Source organism: Osmerus eperlanus, chromosome 11 (genome assembly GCF_963692335.1).
Source record: "Osmerus eperlanus chromosome 11, fOsmEpe2.1, whole genome shotgun sequence".
Taxonomy (NCBI): Eukaryota; Metazoa; Chordata; class Actinopteri; order Osmeriformes; family Osmeridae; genus Osmerus; species Osmerus eperlanus.
The window spans coordinates 7,627,308-7,643,868 of record NC_085028.1 but is presented as its reverse complement, the minus strand read 5'-3'; the positions used below and the strand labels follow the sequence as shown (position 1 = coordinate 7,643,868).

Genomic DNA, 16,561 nt, shown 5'->3' with positions numbered 1-16,561 from the left:
AAATTGTCAGCAAATCAGGACAACTATTACATGTAGGTAACTGTCTGTGCTCATAATAGGAGCACATCATTAGTGATGCAACATTAGCCTGCCTGACGGGTCCTCTGAGCTTGTTTGTAAAAGTGCTTGTTTGTCCAGAAAATAAGAGTCAGCCAGCGCACAGCAGGCCAGTCAAACTGTTTAAAAGGCAGTCGGGTTCCCTTGTCGCCCAATTAGTAACTCTTGCAGCATAGCGCTTATCAGATCTTTCATCTCTCAGTGTGTGTAATTGTGTGTGACTGCGTGTGTGTGACTGCGTGTGTGTGACTGTGTGTGTGTGTGTGTGTGTGTGTAGAGAAGGCAAAGGATGGGGGGGAGGAGATTGTGTGTCTTTGTGGTTAGTCTGTTTTCTAAGTTGATAGTTGCAGCCACAGTCTGATGTTACATTGTTTCAATGATGCAGTTTTACATGGGATGTGTGTGCGTGTCCATCAGTCACCAATGCTAGCGTAGCTGTTAAGTAACATGCAGCATTCCAGGGACTTTGCTGCTGACCCCAATCTGTACAGGAAACCTTCTGAGCTGAAACTAAATCACATATTAAACACTATTAACCTAAAACTGGAACCTTGTGGGGATACAGTGGAGAAATAACTTTAATAATGAAAATTACACTTCCTCAATATCTTGTGATTATTCCCCTGTCCTGACCATCCTAAACACTCTCTCTGTTTCTCTCTCTCTCTCCCACCCCAACCTACTCCAGGTCCAGACCCAGTCCTTGCAGTAAGCCCAGTGCATGGAAACAGCACCACCTCCCTTAGCCTCGCTCCTTAGTGCCCCTGGGCATGGCAGGATGATTATCTGCCTGCCATAACCATGGCCAAGAAACAAGATGCCCGGTCGCCCATCTACAACCTGGTGGTGGTGGGTCTCTCCGGCACGGAGCGGGAGAAGGGCCAGTGTGGCGTGGGCAAGTCCTGCCTCTGCAACCGCTACGTCCGGCCCAGCGCCGACGAGTTCCACAAGGAGCACACCTCCGTCCTGAGCACCAGTGATTTCGGGGGTCGTGTGGTGAACAATGACCACTTCCTGTTCTGGGGGGAAGCGGGGCGGACCCTGGAGGAAGGGCCGGAGTGCCGGATGCACGTGGTGGAGCAGACAGAGTTCATAGACGACCAGACGTTCCAGCCACACCGGAGCACCGCGCTGCAGCCCTACATCAAGAGGGCGGCGTCGACCAAACTCGCGTCAGCCGAGAAGCTGATGTACGTGTGCACAGACCAGCTGGGTCTGGAGCAGGACTTTGAGCAGAAGCAGATGCCGGAGGGGAAGCTGCAGGTGGACGGCTTCCTGCTCTGCGTGGACGTCAGCCGGGGGATGAACCGCAGCTTCGAGGACCAGATGAAATTTGTGACCAATCTCTACAACCAGCTGGCCAAGACCAAGAAACCAGTGGTGTTGGCTCTCACCAAGTGCGACGAAGGGGTGGAGCGCTACATCAAGGACTCGCATGCATTCGCCCTGGCGAAGAAGAACCTGCAGGTGGTGGAGACGTCCGCGTGCTCTAACATCAATGTGGACCTGGCCTTCGTGACTCTGGTCCAGCTCATCGATAAGGGCAGGGGAAAGCCCAGGATCATTCCCTACTATGAGGCTCTGAAGCAACAGAGTCAGCAGATTGCCTCGGCTAAGGACCGCTACGAGTGGCAGGTCAGCCGGATCGTCAAGAACCACAACGATACCTGGCTCGCCACCAACCAGAGAATGCAGACGTCGCCAGAGTACAAGGAGTACGTGTTTCTGAAAGGAACTTTGAAGGCGAAGGAACTCTTCCAGCAGCACGTCCAGAGACTCAAATTCGAGCACATCGACAGGAGGAAGAAGATTTATCTGAGTAAGCTCCCTCATGCCCTGAACTCACTGGTCCCTGAGCTGGACGAGGTCAACCACCTCAGCTGGTCAGGTGTCCAGAAGGTTCTGGAAACCAAAAGGGATTTTGGCCATCTGTTTGTGGTGCTGGATAGAACGCCCTGGGACAAAACGGCGCACATCGACAACATGGAGGATGACAGGATACCCCAGGACCTCCTGGATACGATCGAAGCAGAGGTGGTTTACGGCGAGCACCTGGAGCGCCTGCGGAAGGAGCGCAAACGCAACGAGATGAGGTGCGAGTTCAAGGAGAGGCTGGCCGCCTCTCCCTTCATCACGGCGGGGAAGCCGTGGGAGGAGGCGAGGAGCTTCATCATGAACGAGGAGTTCTACCAGTGGCTGGATGAGTCAGAGTACCTGGAGATCTACAACAAGCACCAGAAGGAGGTCATCGAGCAGTGCAAAGAGGACTTCCAGGAACTCCTTCTGGAATATTCCGAGCTCTTCTACGAGCTGGAGGTAGACGCCAAGCCCAGTAAGGAGAAGATGGGCGCCATCCAGGAGGCGTTGGGAGATGAGCCCAGGTTCAAAGCCCTGCAGAAGCTGCAGGCCGAGAGGGACGCTCTGGTGTTGAAGCATATCCACTTTGTCTACCACCCCACCAAGGAGACCTGCCCCAGCAGTCCCCACTGTGTGGACGGGAAGATCGAGCAGATCCTGGCCTCGCGCTTCCCCACCCGCTACTCCTCCACCTCCGACAGCCAGCGGGCGGCGGAGGGCAAGGCCGACCGCATCAACGTGGTCATCCTGGGAAGGGACGGCTTGGCTCGAGAGATGGCCAAGGAAATCCGGGCGCTTTGCACCAGTGACGACCGCTATGTCCTGGAAGGGAGGACGTACGAGTTGACCCTTCGGCCGATAGAGGGCAACGTACGTCTGCCTGTCAACTCGTTCCACACGCCCACCTTCACACCCCACGGCTGCCTCTGTCTGTACAACTCAAAGGAGTCCCTGTCGTATGTGGTGGAGAGCCTGGAGAAGCTGAGGGAGGCCACCCTGGGCAGGAGGGAGCGGGAGAACAGTCTGGCCCACCTCCCGCTCTCCCTCCTCCTGGTCACTAAGCGGGGTGTTGGGTCCATCGGGGACATCGGAGGGGAGACGACCCAGACGCTGATCCAGCAGGGGCAGCAGGTGGCTGGGAAGCTGCAGTGCTCCTACCTGGAACCCTCCAGCCCTGGCCTGAGCTTCGGGCGCAACATCAGCGAGAAGCAGATCAACCAGATGCTGAAGGGCCTCCTGGACTCCCGCAAGAGCATGGGGAGCAGCTCTCCTCCCTTACCCCCTCCATCCCCGCTAGGCTTACGGGACTCCCAGCCTCACCCCCAGCAGGGGGGCTCAGAGGCCGACCTGAGGATCGTCATGTGTCTGATGTGCGGGGACTCCTACGACGTGGAGCAGCTCCTGTCTCCCCTCCTCCTCCCCCAGCACTGCCGCCCGGCCTCCAACCTCAGCAGCGGCACCTCGGTGCTCCTGGACCTGAGCGTGGGAGGCCAGAGGCAGAGCATCGACCTCTCCCTCCTCTCCTTCCACTCCTCCTTCTCCCTCCGCAAGAGCCAGCTGGTCCACGGGTACATCGCCGCCTACTCCGCCCGCCGCAAGGCCTCCATGGAGACTCTGTGTGCCTTCCTGTGCGAGATCCAGGACATCATCCCCATCCAGCTGCTGGCGGTGGGGGAGAGCCAGGTGGAGCTGACGGAGTCGGAGGCCGCCAGGGAGCAGGTGAGCCAGGGGGAGGAGCTGGCTCGCGAGATCGAGGCGAGGTTCAACACGGTGGTGTGTGGACCCGGAGGGGTGGTGGGGGGGCTGCACAAGATGGACCTGTTCCAGTCCTTCCTCAAGGAGGTGGTGGAGAAGCGGACGATCGTGGAGGCCACGCACATGTACGACAACGTGGCGGAGCTGTGCACTAATGAGAGCGTGAGCCCACACAGGTGTGCATCACCGAGTCCCGTCAACACGCTGCTGGACTCCGAGGACGACATCGAGCCCTCGCCGCCCTACGCCACGCTTATGAATGACGGATCCCTTCCCTCACTTTTCGGCAAACTGGATCTTGAAACAAGTGACCGCTTCTCGGTCATCTCGGAGATCAGCACCTTCGAGAGCAAGCTCAACAACAAGGTGCCCCCTCAGGTAAGGGAACACACACATTTTTCTGAAAACACACACACATTTTTTATCGAATATTATTCATAATAATATATATTTTGCCTGTTATGTCTAGCACAGTTTTTAATCCAGGTTTCTTCACCCTCTTTCAGGTGAAGCCTAAGCCCGTCCGCAAGGTGAACCTGGGCCCTTACATGGAGCAGCAGCAGGGAGGCACCACACGCCGCTCTCTCCCCCAGACGGTGAGCTGGGCCCCGGGCAGCGATGGTGGCTATGACCCCTCCGACTACGCGGAGCCTGTGGACGCCGTCTCCAAGCCCCGGCCCACGGAGGAGGAGAACATCTACTCGGTCCCCCACGACAGCACGCAGGGCAAGATCATCACCATCCGCAACGCCAATGGCGGCGGCGTTACCGGGGGCAACGGGTCCGACAGCGAAGCGGACAGCAGCTCCCTGGAGCGGAGGAGAAAACTATCGATAGGGATGAAGCCTCAGCTGTACCGGGACCGATCCAAACGTCTGGGCAAGTTCAGCAGCTTCAGAACCAGCTTCTCCATTGGCAGCGACGACGAGATGGGAGGGCCCCCCAAAGCAAATCAGGATGAAGTGGGCGGGGCTAACAAAGGCGACAGCTCTGTCAACGAAGAAGGCGAGGATTCTAAAAGGAAGAATATACTGAGGAGCTTGCGTAGGACACCCAAGGTATGGACTGGAAGTGTGTGTGTGGTTTGTCTGTGTGTGTTTGTGTGTAGATCCATGTTTCATTGTTGTTTTCCCTCAGACACAATTCATGACAGTACACCGCATATGAAGTCAGTACCCATGTTACAGTTCAGTCATCTCATTCACTGATTCCTACACTGCTTCGCTAAATAAAAGCATTAACGTGGGAGACCTCCCCCCGTCTCACTCTTCCTCCCCCCTATACCGTGGTTAGTGTTTTATCCTGGATTAAACTATCTCTCTAATCACACATTATTATGTAGCAGACGCTCAGTTACAGTCAACGGTGAGTGAGAGTGTTCTAAAGATACTCTTCGCAGCTGTGCTGTCTCTTGACACACACACACACACTCACCCTCCTCAAGCATACCACTCTAAAGCATCTGACCCAGCGCTGTTAAGCTTATCTCACTTGGTGCTCAGTCACACCCCGAGACAGAGACCGAGGTGCCACCTGAGTGGGAAGGAAGGGTGTGTGTGTGTGTGTGTGTGTGTGTGTGTGTGTGTGTGTGTGTGTGTGTGTGTGTGTGTGTGTGTGTATAATGGTTATTATCATGACTGTCAGGAGTGAGGACGGAACAGAAGCTGGGTGATTGGTGTTCTCATCGTCTTTGACACACACACATGCACACTAACTACACACAAACACACACAAACTATTTATATTCCCCTGATACTTTTATAAAACGGTTGTTGCTCCCATACTACCCAAGTCCTCTAGCATGTTTCCTATTTCCTAGCACTTTGCTCTTGTGCAGTATGGCCTAGACCTGGCACCTAGTCAAGATAAAGACACATTTTACAGATTTTACTGGTCGAGTAGAGCTTGGCATAGCTCTCTCGTTTGAGGCCGGAAACATTTCCTCTCTCTTTCTCGGATCCTGCAGCTTTTGAAACCTCCCCTCAGCTGACAAGTGGAATGTCTCAAATTCCTGTTACACCTAGTTACACTTTACTGCCCCCTGTACTGCAGAGAGAAGGAGAGAGAGGGAGAAAGAGGGAGACAGAGAAAGAGAGAGAGCAATAGGGATGCAGGGAGGGAGAGAAGAGAGGGGGAGAGAGACATACATACAGAGATAGACAGACAAAGAGAGAGAAAGAGAGGGAGAGATAGACAAACATGCATAGAGATGGGCGAGACAGAGAGAAGGGTGGAGACAAAGAAGGAAAGATGAGAAAGAAAACTGGAAGGGAGATGGGGAGAAATAAAGAGAACCGACAGAGTCTGAAAGCATGAAATGGTGAGTGTGTGTGTTTGCTTGCCCTGTGTGCTGGCAATGGAAAGCCGTTTTGTCTTCTCAGCATTGGCAGCATATCCTGTCTCAGTCAGCAACACCAGAACTGAATGACAGAGAAGGGAGGGAGGGTGAGAGTGGAGGAAAGGAGAGAGGAGAGGAGAGGAGAGTGTTAGCAACAAGGACTGGCCAGAAGGCTGAACAGCAGGGGGAAAGGAGGAGGGGAGCGATGGAAGGAGTGAGGGTGAGAGGGAAAAGAGGAGAAAGAAAGGAGATAGAGCAAGAGGGGGAAGCCAGGTTATGGTAAAAGTTTCAAACAGACAGGCAGGAGGGATGAAAGGATGAGTAAAAGAGAGGAAGGTATTGAGGCAGGAATGCCTGCCAGTGTGGACATAGGAGGGGAGGGTCTTAGGGGGAGGTAAGAAGGAGTGAAGTAGAGGTAGATATGGAGAGAGGGAAGTGGAGGTGGAGGAGTTGGGCCTTGTGCAAAAGTAGAGAAACGGCCGTCTAAAGAAGAAGAGGTCTCTCTGAAGGGGGCGTTGTTGAAGAAAACAACTGAGAGAGAGATTAGAAAGGAGGAGTAGAAAGAGGTATTTCAAGAATTAAATCAGGCAGATGGTAAAAGTGAGTTTTTGATGCTGTACTATGTGGGTGTGTGAACATGCGTGGGTACTTGCTGTTGTATCTAGAGCAGTCTCTCCGTAATGAACGTTTTACTACTCTCTCATTCTGACAGCCTCTCAGCTCTTCCTCTGAGCCCCAAAGCCCAGTCAGCCATGCAGCCCTGGCTCACAACCTTCCCCAGGAGGGCTCACCCGAGGGGGTCGGGCAGATTACTAGAGCCCCAGGCCTCTTGGGCCTAGTGAGCGTTGCCGTCACAGCTCAGTAGAAAACAGACGTGTCAAGCTGGAATGAAACAGCATTAATAAGAGGATATAAGTATAAGAGGAGTCAGTTAGAAACTAATTTAAACCTGTCCAGTTGAAGAACAAATGTCCTAGGGGAGAGAGTGCAGTTGGAGGAGGGAGGGAGAAGAGGATAGAGAGAGCACAGAGAGGTGAAGAGTGGAACAGATGTGTATTACACAAACGCACTCACACACACACACTCACAGGCACACACGTACACAGCTTAAGACAGGAATGTATGATCTGGTATCAGTTTAAGCCTCAGAGGAAATTCCATGCGGGTGCAACGTGTATTTGTGTTTTGGTGTTCATTAATTAGATTGCATCTAATGTGTAGTACCAAATCGGAAAGAATGACATGGCTGAAAAAATTTACCTCACTCTTTCTTCTCATCCCTCTCTTCCTGTCTTCTTATACCTCTCTTCCTGCTTTCAGAAACCACGTGCCAAGCCCCGCCATTCCCTCTCCAAGCCTGAAAGTAACTACTTTGGCGTGCCATTGGTCAACGTGGTCACCCCAGAACGTCCAATCCCGGTCTTCATAGACAAGTGTATCCGTTACATTGAGACCACAGGTGAGTCTGGAATGTATGTGTGTGTGTGTGTGTGTGTGTATGTGTGTGTCTTTGTACGTGCCTACAGAGAGGGTCAGTTCAGGTCCAGCGTGTTCCTACTCAAGTCGTGCCACAGGAAGGTTGCCACAGCAACGTGACTTATTGACGTGTTCCACAGTGGTGCATTCCTGCCATATCAGAGTGCTGATAACTTCTGTGTCAGTGTTAGAGCTAGCACGGTGTGTATAGCTATGTGTGTCAGAGCTACCATAGTGGGTGTATATGTGTGTTAGAGTTAGCATGGTGTGTAAGCGTGTGTTAGAGCTAGCATGGTGTGTATAAGTGTTAGAGCTAGCATAGTGTGTAAGTGTGTGAGAGAGCTAGCATGGTGGGTGTATATGTGTGTTTGAGCTAGCATGGTGTGTATAAGTGTGTTAGAATGTGCTCCTCCCTCCCTCTCATCCCTCCCCCTTCTAAGAACCCTAACCCTCTACCCCTTCCTTTCCTTTGTCTGTCTTGCATAGGGGCAGGAGATAGGCATCTGTGATTAAAGCTCAGGTCTTGTTGTTTAAAGTATTCAGCATTCCAGATTCAGCTTACTCTTACCATCTCTCCCTTCTCTTTCCCCCCCCCCTTCTCTCGCTTCTCTCCCTCCCTCTCCTGTCCACTAATCCTCCATTTCCTCTCCTCTCTTCCACATCAGCCTCCTCTGTGTCCTTCCCTCTTTACCTTTTTTCCCCCAGTCCACTCATCCACTTACTCTGTCCTTTTCACCCACTTAGTTTCTCATTTATTACACACCCGCTCCTTCCGTCTCTCCTTACCTTCCGTCCTTCTCCCCCTCCTCCCCTCCATCCCTTCATCCCTCCCTTATGGCCATGTTCATGCCTGATAGCTTTCTCACTCAGATCAATATCACAGAGCAGGAAATTAGAACAATCTTTGGGCTCAGCTGTGTGTGTGTGTCTGTGCGCGTGTGTGTGCTGAGGAGGAACATGTTCTGCAACTCACAGCCCAAAGCCAGATTCATAAATAACACACATTCTGTCATTTTAACACACACAAACACACACACAAACAGACAGACATATGGATGCTAATGTAAGGTAACTCTTGGACTTTATATCCCTATGAACTCCTATCTCTAACTTTCACTCCTCTCTCTCTCTCTCTCTCTCTCTCTCTCTCTCTCTCTCTCTCTCTCTCTCTCTCTCTCTCTCTCTCTCTCTCTCTCTCTCTCTCTCTCTCTCTCTCCCCCTCCTTTTCTCTCGCTTGCCCTGTCATACTAGTTTATCTCACTGTGCGTGTGTTGTGAGATGATGGATGTGTATTAGCATGCGTGGACACACCTGCTCCTTGTGTCGTTCGCCGTGGGGATGTTAAGGGCAGCAGCCAGAGAAAGCATGTCTCCGTGGTGACCTGTGAGCACGGCTCCTGGTTGCCGGCGGTGACAGAGCCATGTCTGGGCAGAGGGTTGGGTATGTCTACAGGCCTGAGGAACCAACACCAATCTGACATTTAAAACCACTATCTCAGACCTCTGGGCGTGTGCGTGTGTGTGTGTGTGGAGGATGGGGGAGTAAAAATGGGAGAACCTAGGAGAGAAGAAGGGAGATATAAGGGAAAAAGAGGCGGAGGAGAGATAGAGGAGTTGGAGGAGTGATTCGACCAGAAGGCTTGTCTGACAAAGACTTGAGGTAGGAGATGGTCAGACAGGAAATGGATGCTCTGGCCACAGGAAGTGGTCGTGTTTGGCCTCGGGAAGTGGTCATGTTTGCCCACAGGAAGTTTCCATGTTGGTTTGCCCTCAGAGGAAACTGCGGTAGCTCTCAGAACAAAGAGCATGATGGGAGTTGACCTCTCCTCCATCCTCCCTCTGTCCTCCCCCCATCCTTCGTCATCTCTCTTTTTGTTCTGTCCCTCCGTTGTTCCCCTTTCCCTCCCTGCCGTCAAGTCAGGGAAGCTATATTGCCGTATAGTCTACATTGAATGCAGGAGGAGATCGATGAAGGCAGGCTTAACTAAGGAGACTGCGAAACTTCTCATTTCCTCCTTCCTTCTCTTTCTTTCTCTCTCTCTTTCTCTCTCTCTCTCTCTCTCTCTCTCTCTCTCTCTCTCTCTCTCTCTCTTTCTCTCTTTCTTTTGTCTCTCCCAGTCAGGGAGCATTTGCATGCTGTGTCTGACAGGCCTGACTGGAGGATGGAGAGAGAGACACACAGACTGATGGGCTGTGTGTCTCTCTGGGACAGGGATGTGGATAGTAAAATAATCTGTTGAATTGCAAGAAACAGCTGAATGATTTCTGTGTAATTAACTATTTCCCCCCCTTCCCCCCCTACTCTCCCCACTGTCTGTCTTTTCTCTCCCTTCTTTACCAATTCTGTCTCCATCTCGACCCTCCCATTATTTCTCCTCTCCTCACTCCTCTCTCTCTCTCTCTCTCTCTCTCTCTCTCTCTCTCCCTACATCCCTCCCCCTCCCTCTCAGGGCTGACTACTGAGGGTATCTACAGGGTCAGTGGGAACAAGGCTGAGATGGAGAGCATGCAGCGCCAGTTTGACCAGGGTGAGTACAACCACACAATGCACACGACATACTCACACACCAGCACACACACACACATTCTCTGCTAAAGTATAGGAAAGAGTTGTGTGTCCCGTCTCTCCCTATTGCAAAGTTAAAAGTGTAGAGTGGATTCCCTTAGTTAGCAGAGAACATCTGTAAGCATTGATCCTCCAGAAGAGGTCTTCTGCTTCCCTGGACCATGCTCCCCCAATCTCCCATCTGTGTATGATGGCCTGTTTTGTGTGTGTGTGTGTGTGTGTGTGTGTGTGTGCGTGTGTGTGTGTCTGGTGTGGGAAGTTAATTACGACCAGATTGGTTTGGTTAATGAAGCATGCTGGCTGGGTAGATAGCAGCGTGAGATGGCACTGAGTGTGTGTGTGTCTGTACGCCTGGCTGAAGTTGAATTTGCCCTGTGTAATCACAGTTGAAGCTCTGTGTCGGGTCGATGCTGACCGGACACTAAAGGTGACAATACTATTACTCCTGAGATTACATCACAGGTTGCCCCCCCCCCCCCCCAACACCAGAGATAGTCCATCACCTCACACTGTGCTGTAGCACAGATGACCAATCACACCTCAAGCTGTAACACAGGTGACCACTCACACCTCAAGCTGTAACACAGGTGACCAATCACACCTCAAGCTCTAACACAGGTGACCAATCACACCTCAAGCTGTAACACAGGTGACCAATCACACCTCAAGCTATAACACAGGTGACCAGTAGGTGTAGTGCCACTCCAGAAGGTGTAAAATCCCAAAGTCTTGACTCCAACTTTCTTTCTTTTACCTCTTCACCGTCTTTCTCCTTTTCATCCCTCTCCCCTCTTTGTTCTCTCCCCTTCCAACACGGTCTCTATTTCTTCTCTCTTTTCCCGTTCCTACAGACCATAATCTGGACCTGGTTGAGAAGGACTTCACCATCAACACGGTTGCAGGAGCCATGAAGAGCTTCTTCTCGGAGCTGCCCGATCCTCTGGTGCCCTACAGCATGCAGGTGGAACTGGTGGAGGCCTTCAGTAAGTCCCGGGGGGGGGGGGGGGTTGTAGGCCATGGGGGAAATGAGGCGGACGAGGGGATGGGAGATCTGTTTGAGGTGTCGCCAAGTCTTGGGGATAGATTTGGAGGCCATGGGTGAAAGTGATGAGGCACTTGGGTAGAGAGATGAGAGTTTGGGAGGTATTGATCTAGAGCTGAGAGGAGAGAGCGAGGAGGTGGACCCAAGGAGAGATGGGTTGAGGAGAGAATAGAGTGACGTGGGTAGGGAGAGAGAGTAGTGCACTTCTCCTGTCCGGTACCTGCTGATAGAGTCGAGAGAGTTCAGTTCAGTAAAGTGTAGTCAGATGTTGTGTAGTCAGATGCGCTGCCAGAGACTAGCTGCTCATGATACTGACTTCATCCTTTAGTCCACTTTGGAGTCATTTGTGAATCATTGTGTGCACGTGTGGACTTAGCTGATACTGACTGCTCCTTAGTGGTGATGTCACTTACTATGTATCACTCCTGCCATTAAGCATGTTTGTGTGTGTGGGTGTCATTGTTTGTCAGCCTTATAGACAGAATGTCATCCTCCCCTCATTGTTATGGTGTGTGTGTGTGTGTGGCCTTTGTCTGATAGTGTGTGTGGTATTCAAGGGCTATGTGTAAGTCGCAAGTCTAACTTTTATATTTTTCCTCTCCTTTCCCTCCATCCAGAGATCGGTGACAGGGAGCAGAGGTACTTCACCATGAAGGAAGTTCTCCGCAGGTTCCCCAGGGAGAACTATGACGTCTTCAAATACGTCATCAGCCACTTGAGCAAGTGAGTGACAGGGAGTTGGACGTCAGGGTCACACCCTGACCAGCCTGGGTGACAGGGAGGTGGACGTCAGGGTCACACCCTGACCAGCCTGGGTGACAGGGAGTTGGACGTCAGGGTCACACCCTAACCAGCCTGGGTGACAGCCTCTGACTCATCAACCCTGTCTTAACATTCTCTCTCCACCCCCCCCTCAGGGTGAGCCAGAACAACCGTCTCAACCTGATGACCAGTGAGAACCTGTCCATCTGCTTCTGGCCCACGCTGATGCGTCCCGACTTCACCACCATGGACGCCCTGACGGCCACGCGCACCTACCAGACAATCATAGAGAACTTCATCCACCAGTGTGCTTTCTTCTTCTACAACCAGCCGCTGGCCGACGCCCCGGGAGGACTCCCCGCCTCCCCCACCTCCACCCTCTCCTCCGCCGGAGGCTCTGCCTACTCCATGGGGAGCTCCGCCTACTCTATGGGAAGCTCCGCCTACTCACTGGGAAGCTCCGCCTACTCCATGGGGAGCTCCGCCTACTCGTCCTCGCCGTCTCCGACGCCGTACGTCATGCCGGCCACGCCCCCGGTGATCCCGCACTACGGCCGGCCCCTGATCCACCGCTCCCCATCCCACTCGCCGCCGACCACCCCCCACGCCCCCCTCCCCTCCCTGCTGCCCCCCCTCCACCCCCACGGAACGACGCACGCTGTGAACGAGGGGTGAAGGGAAAGAGAGATATAGAGAGGGGAGGGGCGGGTGGGACAGAGAGAAAGAGAGATGGAAATAAAGATGGATTGGGATTGAGGAGAGAGCAGAAAGAAAAGAGGTTGATATTATGAAAAAGGAGAGCAAGGAGGAAAGGGAGAGAAGGTGAGGGAGCGGGAGGGAGGGAGTCGAGAGGGAGTGATGCAGTATGTACAGGGAGGGAGAAACTTAAGTCTTTGGGAGAAGGGGTTTTATTAGCCTCTGTTGCATTTAATTTTAATTTGGAAAAAACACACACACAGGAGGGGCCAGGATAGATCATAGTATGAGCCACTATGTAACATGGGTCCTTATTTACCTCTTAACCCCCTCCTTATCAGCCCCTTCTCACATTAGGGTAACACACACACACCGCTTTCCCTTTGTGTAGCCAGCCTGTCAGCATAGGACTGTGACAGGAGGCGTAACACTCTTATGCTTCCCCCTGGAAACTCAGTACAGAACATTACTCCCCTGCCAGCCCCCACCCAATCCTGCCCCCACCAGAAGAATCCTCACCTCATTGGCCCGGGTACTGGGTGCATGGGGTAAGGAGGGGGAGGTAGATAAACTGTATGGACCACTATCTGGATTCCACCTCATCAAACACACACACACACACACACAACCCAGCCCTTCTAGGACCCTGGGGAGAAGCTGGGCTGGGGCTTCCTTTTATTTGACCACTGTTACCAGAATATGGACTAGAGACTCTCTCAGCCTTATGCTGCCTCTTCCTCACATACACAGACACACACATACCGGGCGTTGCCAGTTGCAATAGTAACGGCAAGGACAAGAATCTTGACCAACTGGATCTGCTGGGAGATTCAAGCAAGGAACTCTGTGTGTTCACACCGATGGCAGTTAGGATAGCTCCTCCTCTTCTGTCTTTCTTTTTGTGTGACCCCTGGGGCTCAAGGCTGTGTGACCCCTGGGGCTCCAGGCTGTGTGACCCCTGGGGCTCCAGGCTGTGTGACCCCTGGGGCTCCAGGCTGTGTGACCCCTGGGGCTCCAGGCTGTGTGACCCCTGGGGCTCCAGGCTGTGTGACCCCTGGGGCTCCAGGCTGTGTGACCCCTGGGGCTCCAGGCTGTGTGACCCCTGGGGCTCCAGGCTGTGTGACCCCTGGGGCTCCAGGCTGTGTGACCCCTGGGGCTCCAGGCTGTGTGACCCCTGGGGCTCCAGGCTGTGTGACCCCTGGGGCTCCAGGCTGTGTGACCCCTGGGGCTCAAGGCTGTGTGACCGTTCTCTGTTCTGTTTTACCAAGGGTGGAGGTTTTCTCTCTCTTTCCCTCTTTCCCTCTTTCTCTCTTTCTTACTCTCTGACTTCCTGTGTCACTCCATGCTTCCATTTTGTATGGATCAGTTTTAGAGGGTTTCATGTTGATCACAGGCCAATAAGGCTGCAGTCTCACACAGGAAGTCCCTCCCTTCCTGGTCTCTGTGGTGCTTCGGATTGGCCCTTGTGCTTCTTGGGAGAGGCCAAGTTCATGTTTGGACCAATAGAGACTGCATGAGGTTGGGGCTAGGGATGGGTGGGGCTTCAGTTGAACAGACAACCACTAGTTAATGTTTTCAGACACAGAGTAGAGCAGATACAGGGTGTTCCTGTCCAGATTCCCAGAAGGCCTTGGGAGGCTTGACTTCAACTCTGTCCTGTCAACCAATCCAAGAGCTTAGTGAACCTGGACCTTGGTGAGCCCTAAAGCCATGACCTTGATGTGTGTGTGTGCTTTTGCTTGTGTATTAGTCTAAATTTCACAGGCTAACAGAGAGAGAATAACATTGGTCACTTCCTAGTTCAGTCTGATTGGCTCCAGCTGTAGTTGGACTCGAGTTGGGCTCCCTGGCGTGGCATTGCTCTGTAGAATTTTCCACAGCACTTTTAAAGCACGTCAAACCTGGTAGGTGCAGTTTATTAACCACTCCGAGAGCCATGCAGTTAAAGGACAACAGGAACGCACTACTGCCACCTGGTGGCGGAGGCGGTATCATAGCCATTACCTCACCCCTCCACTGCATGGGCGGAACACCCATCTCCCTCCTTAGGGATCAACATAAGATACTCTTCTGGGCCCAGTTTGTCATGAAATGTATCAATTGAAGGGGAAATATGAGGAAGTATTACCCCCCTTGGGACTCTGGGTGAACATAAAAGAAAGATCTAGTTTCATTTTAAAGCCATGATAACTGCATTGAGATTACCCTATAGATTCTGACCTGTAATGCTATGTTTCTGGATAGACAGCCGTGTGGTCCACAGGCCCTGACAAGCAGTGGGTCGGTTCTCTCTCTCGTTCTGTGTTCACTGATTTATTCTCGGGCTGCAACAGCTTCTGAGCAGTGTCCTTGTTTGACATGACACTGGTAACTTACCCTGAGAGAAAGAAAGAACTAAAGAGAGATGGAGAGAAAGAGGAAGCGAGAGGGGAGGAAAGAAAGTGAGTGAGACACAGAGGAGGAAAAAATACAGAGAGAGGGAGAAGGAGGGAAAAGAAATGGAGAGAGTGAAGGAGAGAAAGAAACAGAGTGAGAGTTCCGGTGTTCCGGTATAGAACAGACAGGCCATTCATCCAGGCGGGATGACAGGGAGACGGGATCACGGAATTCCATGGCTCTTGTCCGCTGTTGGCATGGAAACACTTTGTGATCGTCCAGAGACCAGAGATAGTTTAGCCTGATTGTGAGTGAATCTGGAGAATCAGCTGTGTGTGCGTGCGGACGGACTTGTGTGTGTGTAGTCACACTTTTCCATGCTCTATTTAACTTATCCTTCACTGTCTCCATCACCTACCTGACAAGACCACCGGTAGAGATATCTCTGCTTCTAGAGTTACACTTGACTAAAATATAGAGAGACAGAGAGGGAGGGAGAGTGAGTGGTGGTTGTGGGGGGAGGAGGGAAGGTTGGACTCTGGTACGTGTCACTGAAGGGCCTGCCCCAGGAGTGTTGCCTGCCTCACTGTGGTGACTGAGCGTGAGGCCGCCAAAGACTAGGCTACGAAAACAGGGTGGGGGGGGGGGGGGGGGAGCATCATGACACATGGGGAAAACAATTGTATAAAAACAAAACAAAAAAATGTGACATCAGCGATCATACATGGCTGGCTCGCTCACTGACTTTCTTCTTTATTTTTGCAACAATGGTGACAGATTAAGTTAAAATGATAAACAAACAAAACTATATCCAAATGGTTGTTTATATCTATGTTGGAGGGTGTGTGTGTGTTGGGGGGGGGGGGGGAGGCTGGGGAGGGGCTACCTGGCTTTGCCCTTTTAGTTGATGGTGATAGAAAACAAAAAAAAACGTTTCTTTTCATGTTTTATTTTATGAATAATAAAAAAAGAAAGTTTTTTTAAAATAATTTTTGTGAGTGGTGCGGAGGCCTGCTGTGTGTGGTGCATGTTCTCAGCCAACCAGAGGGGGGCACCACCTCACACGGTATTTAAAGAGGAAGAATAAAAACAACAAAATGGCCAACCAAAAAAAAAAGAAAAAAAGATCATATGAAATAATGGGGGAAAATTAAAAATACAATGGTTGAAAAATACAAATGAAGTAAAGTGAAAAGATACATCAACGTAAACGTTGTCCTCATGCAAAGAGTCTGTTCGATCGCTCTCCATGGGGATGGCCCATACAGCAAGCCTTACATGACCTGTATCATAGTTAATAAATCAAATCTTGTAACGTCTGTCTCCTGTGTCTCTCTCCTTGATCCTCATTCTGCCCACCAGGCAGCACGAAGGACATGAGGTTTCAAGTACTGTAGATCGTCATGGCTACAGTGCTCTGATGGGTATCAAAGTTGTGTGCCGTCAAAGACCTTGTTAGAGGACCAGTGGAGTAATGTGGTTATCGGTGGGACTTCCTGTCAGCTGACCATACGGTGCTGTCTCTCCTCTGGAGCACCAGGAAGAAGAGCCGCACTGCAGATAGTGGAACAGGTGCTTATGGAACTGACGAATGGCTCACCCTGCTGTGTGTGAATCTACTCGTGTACATTTGACAT

At 51.9% G+C, this 16,561-nt stretch overlaps 1 protein-coding gene across 2 annotated transcripts in view; it reads left to right on the top strand.

Annotated features, from left to right (window-relative positions):
* Positions 1-13,000, top strand: part of arhgap35a (Rho GTPase activating protein 35a) — a 32,452-nt gene extending 19,452 nt beyond the window's left edge. Inside the window, exons 2-8 of one of the 2 annotated variants that reach the window (XM_062472600.1) lie at positions 746-4,047; positions 4,176-4,727; positions 7,328-7,466; positions 9,933-10,010; positions 10,900-11,031; positions 11,708-11,813; positions 12,008-13,000. In XM_062472600.1, the coding sequence (XP_062328584.1) occupies positions 859-4,047; positions 4,176-4,727; positions 7,328-7,466; positions 9,933-10,010; positions 10,900-11,031; positions 11,708-11,813; positions 12,008-12,527 (4,716 nt within the window). In that variant the 5' untranslated portion in view covers positions 746-858 and the 3' untranslated portion in view covers positions 12,528-13,000. The other variant, XM_062472601.1, reaches the window with a different exon arrangement.
* The last annotated feature ends 3,561 nt before the right edge of the window (positions 13,001-16,561 follow it).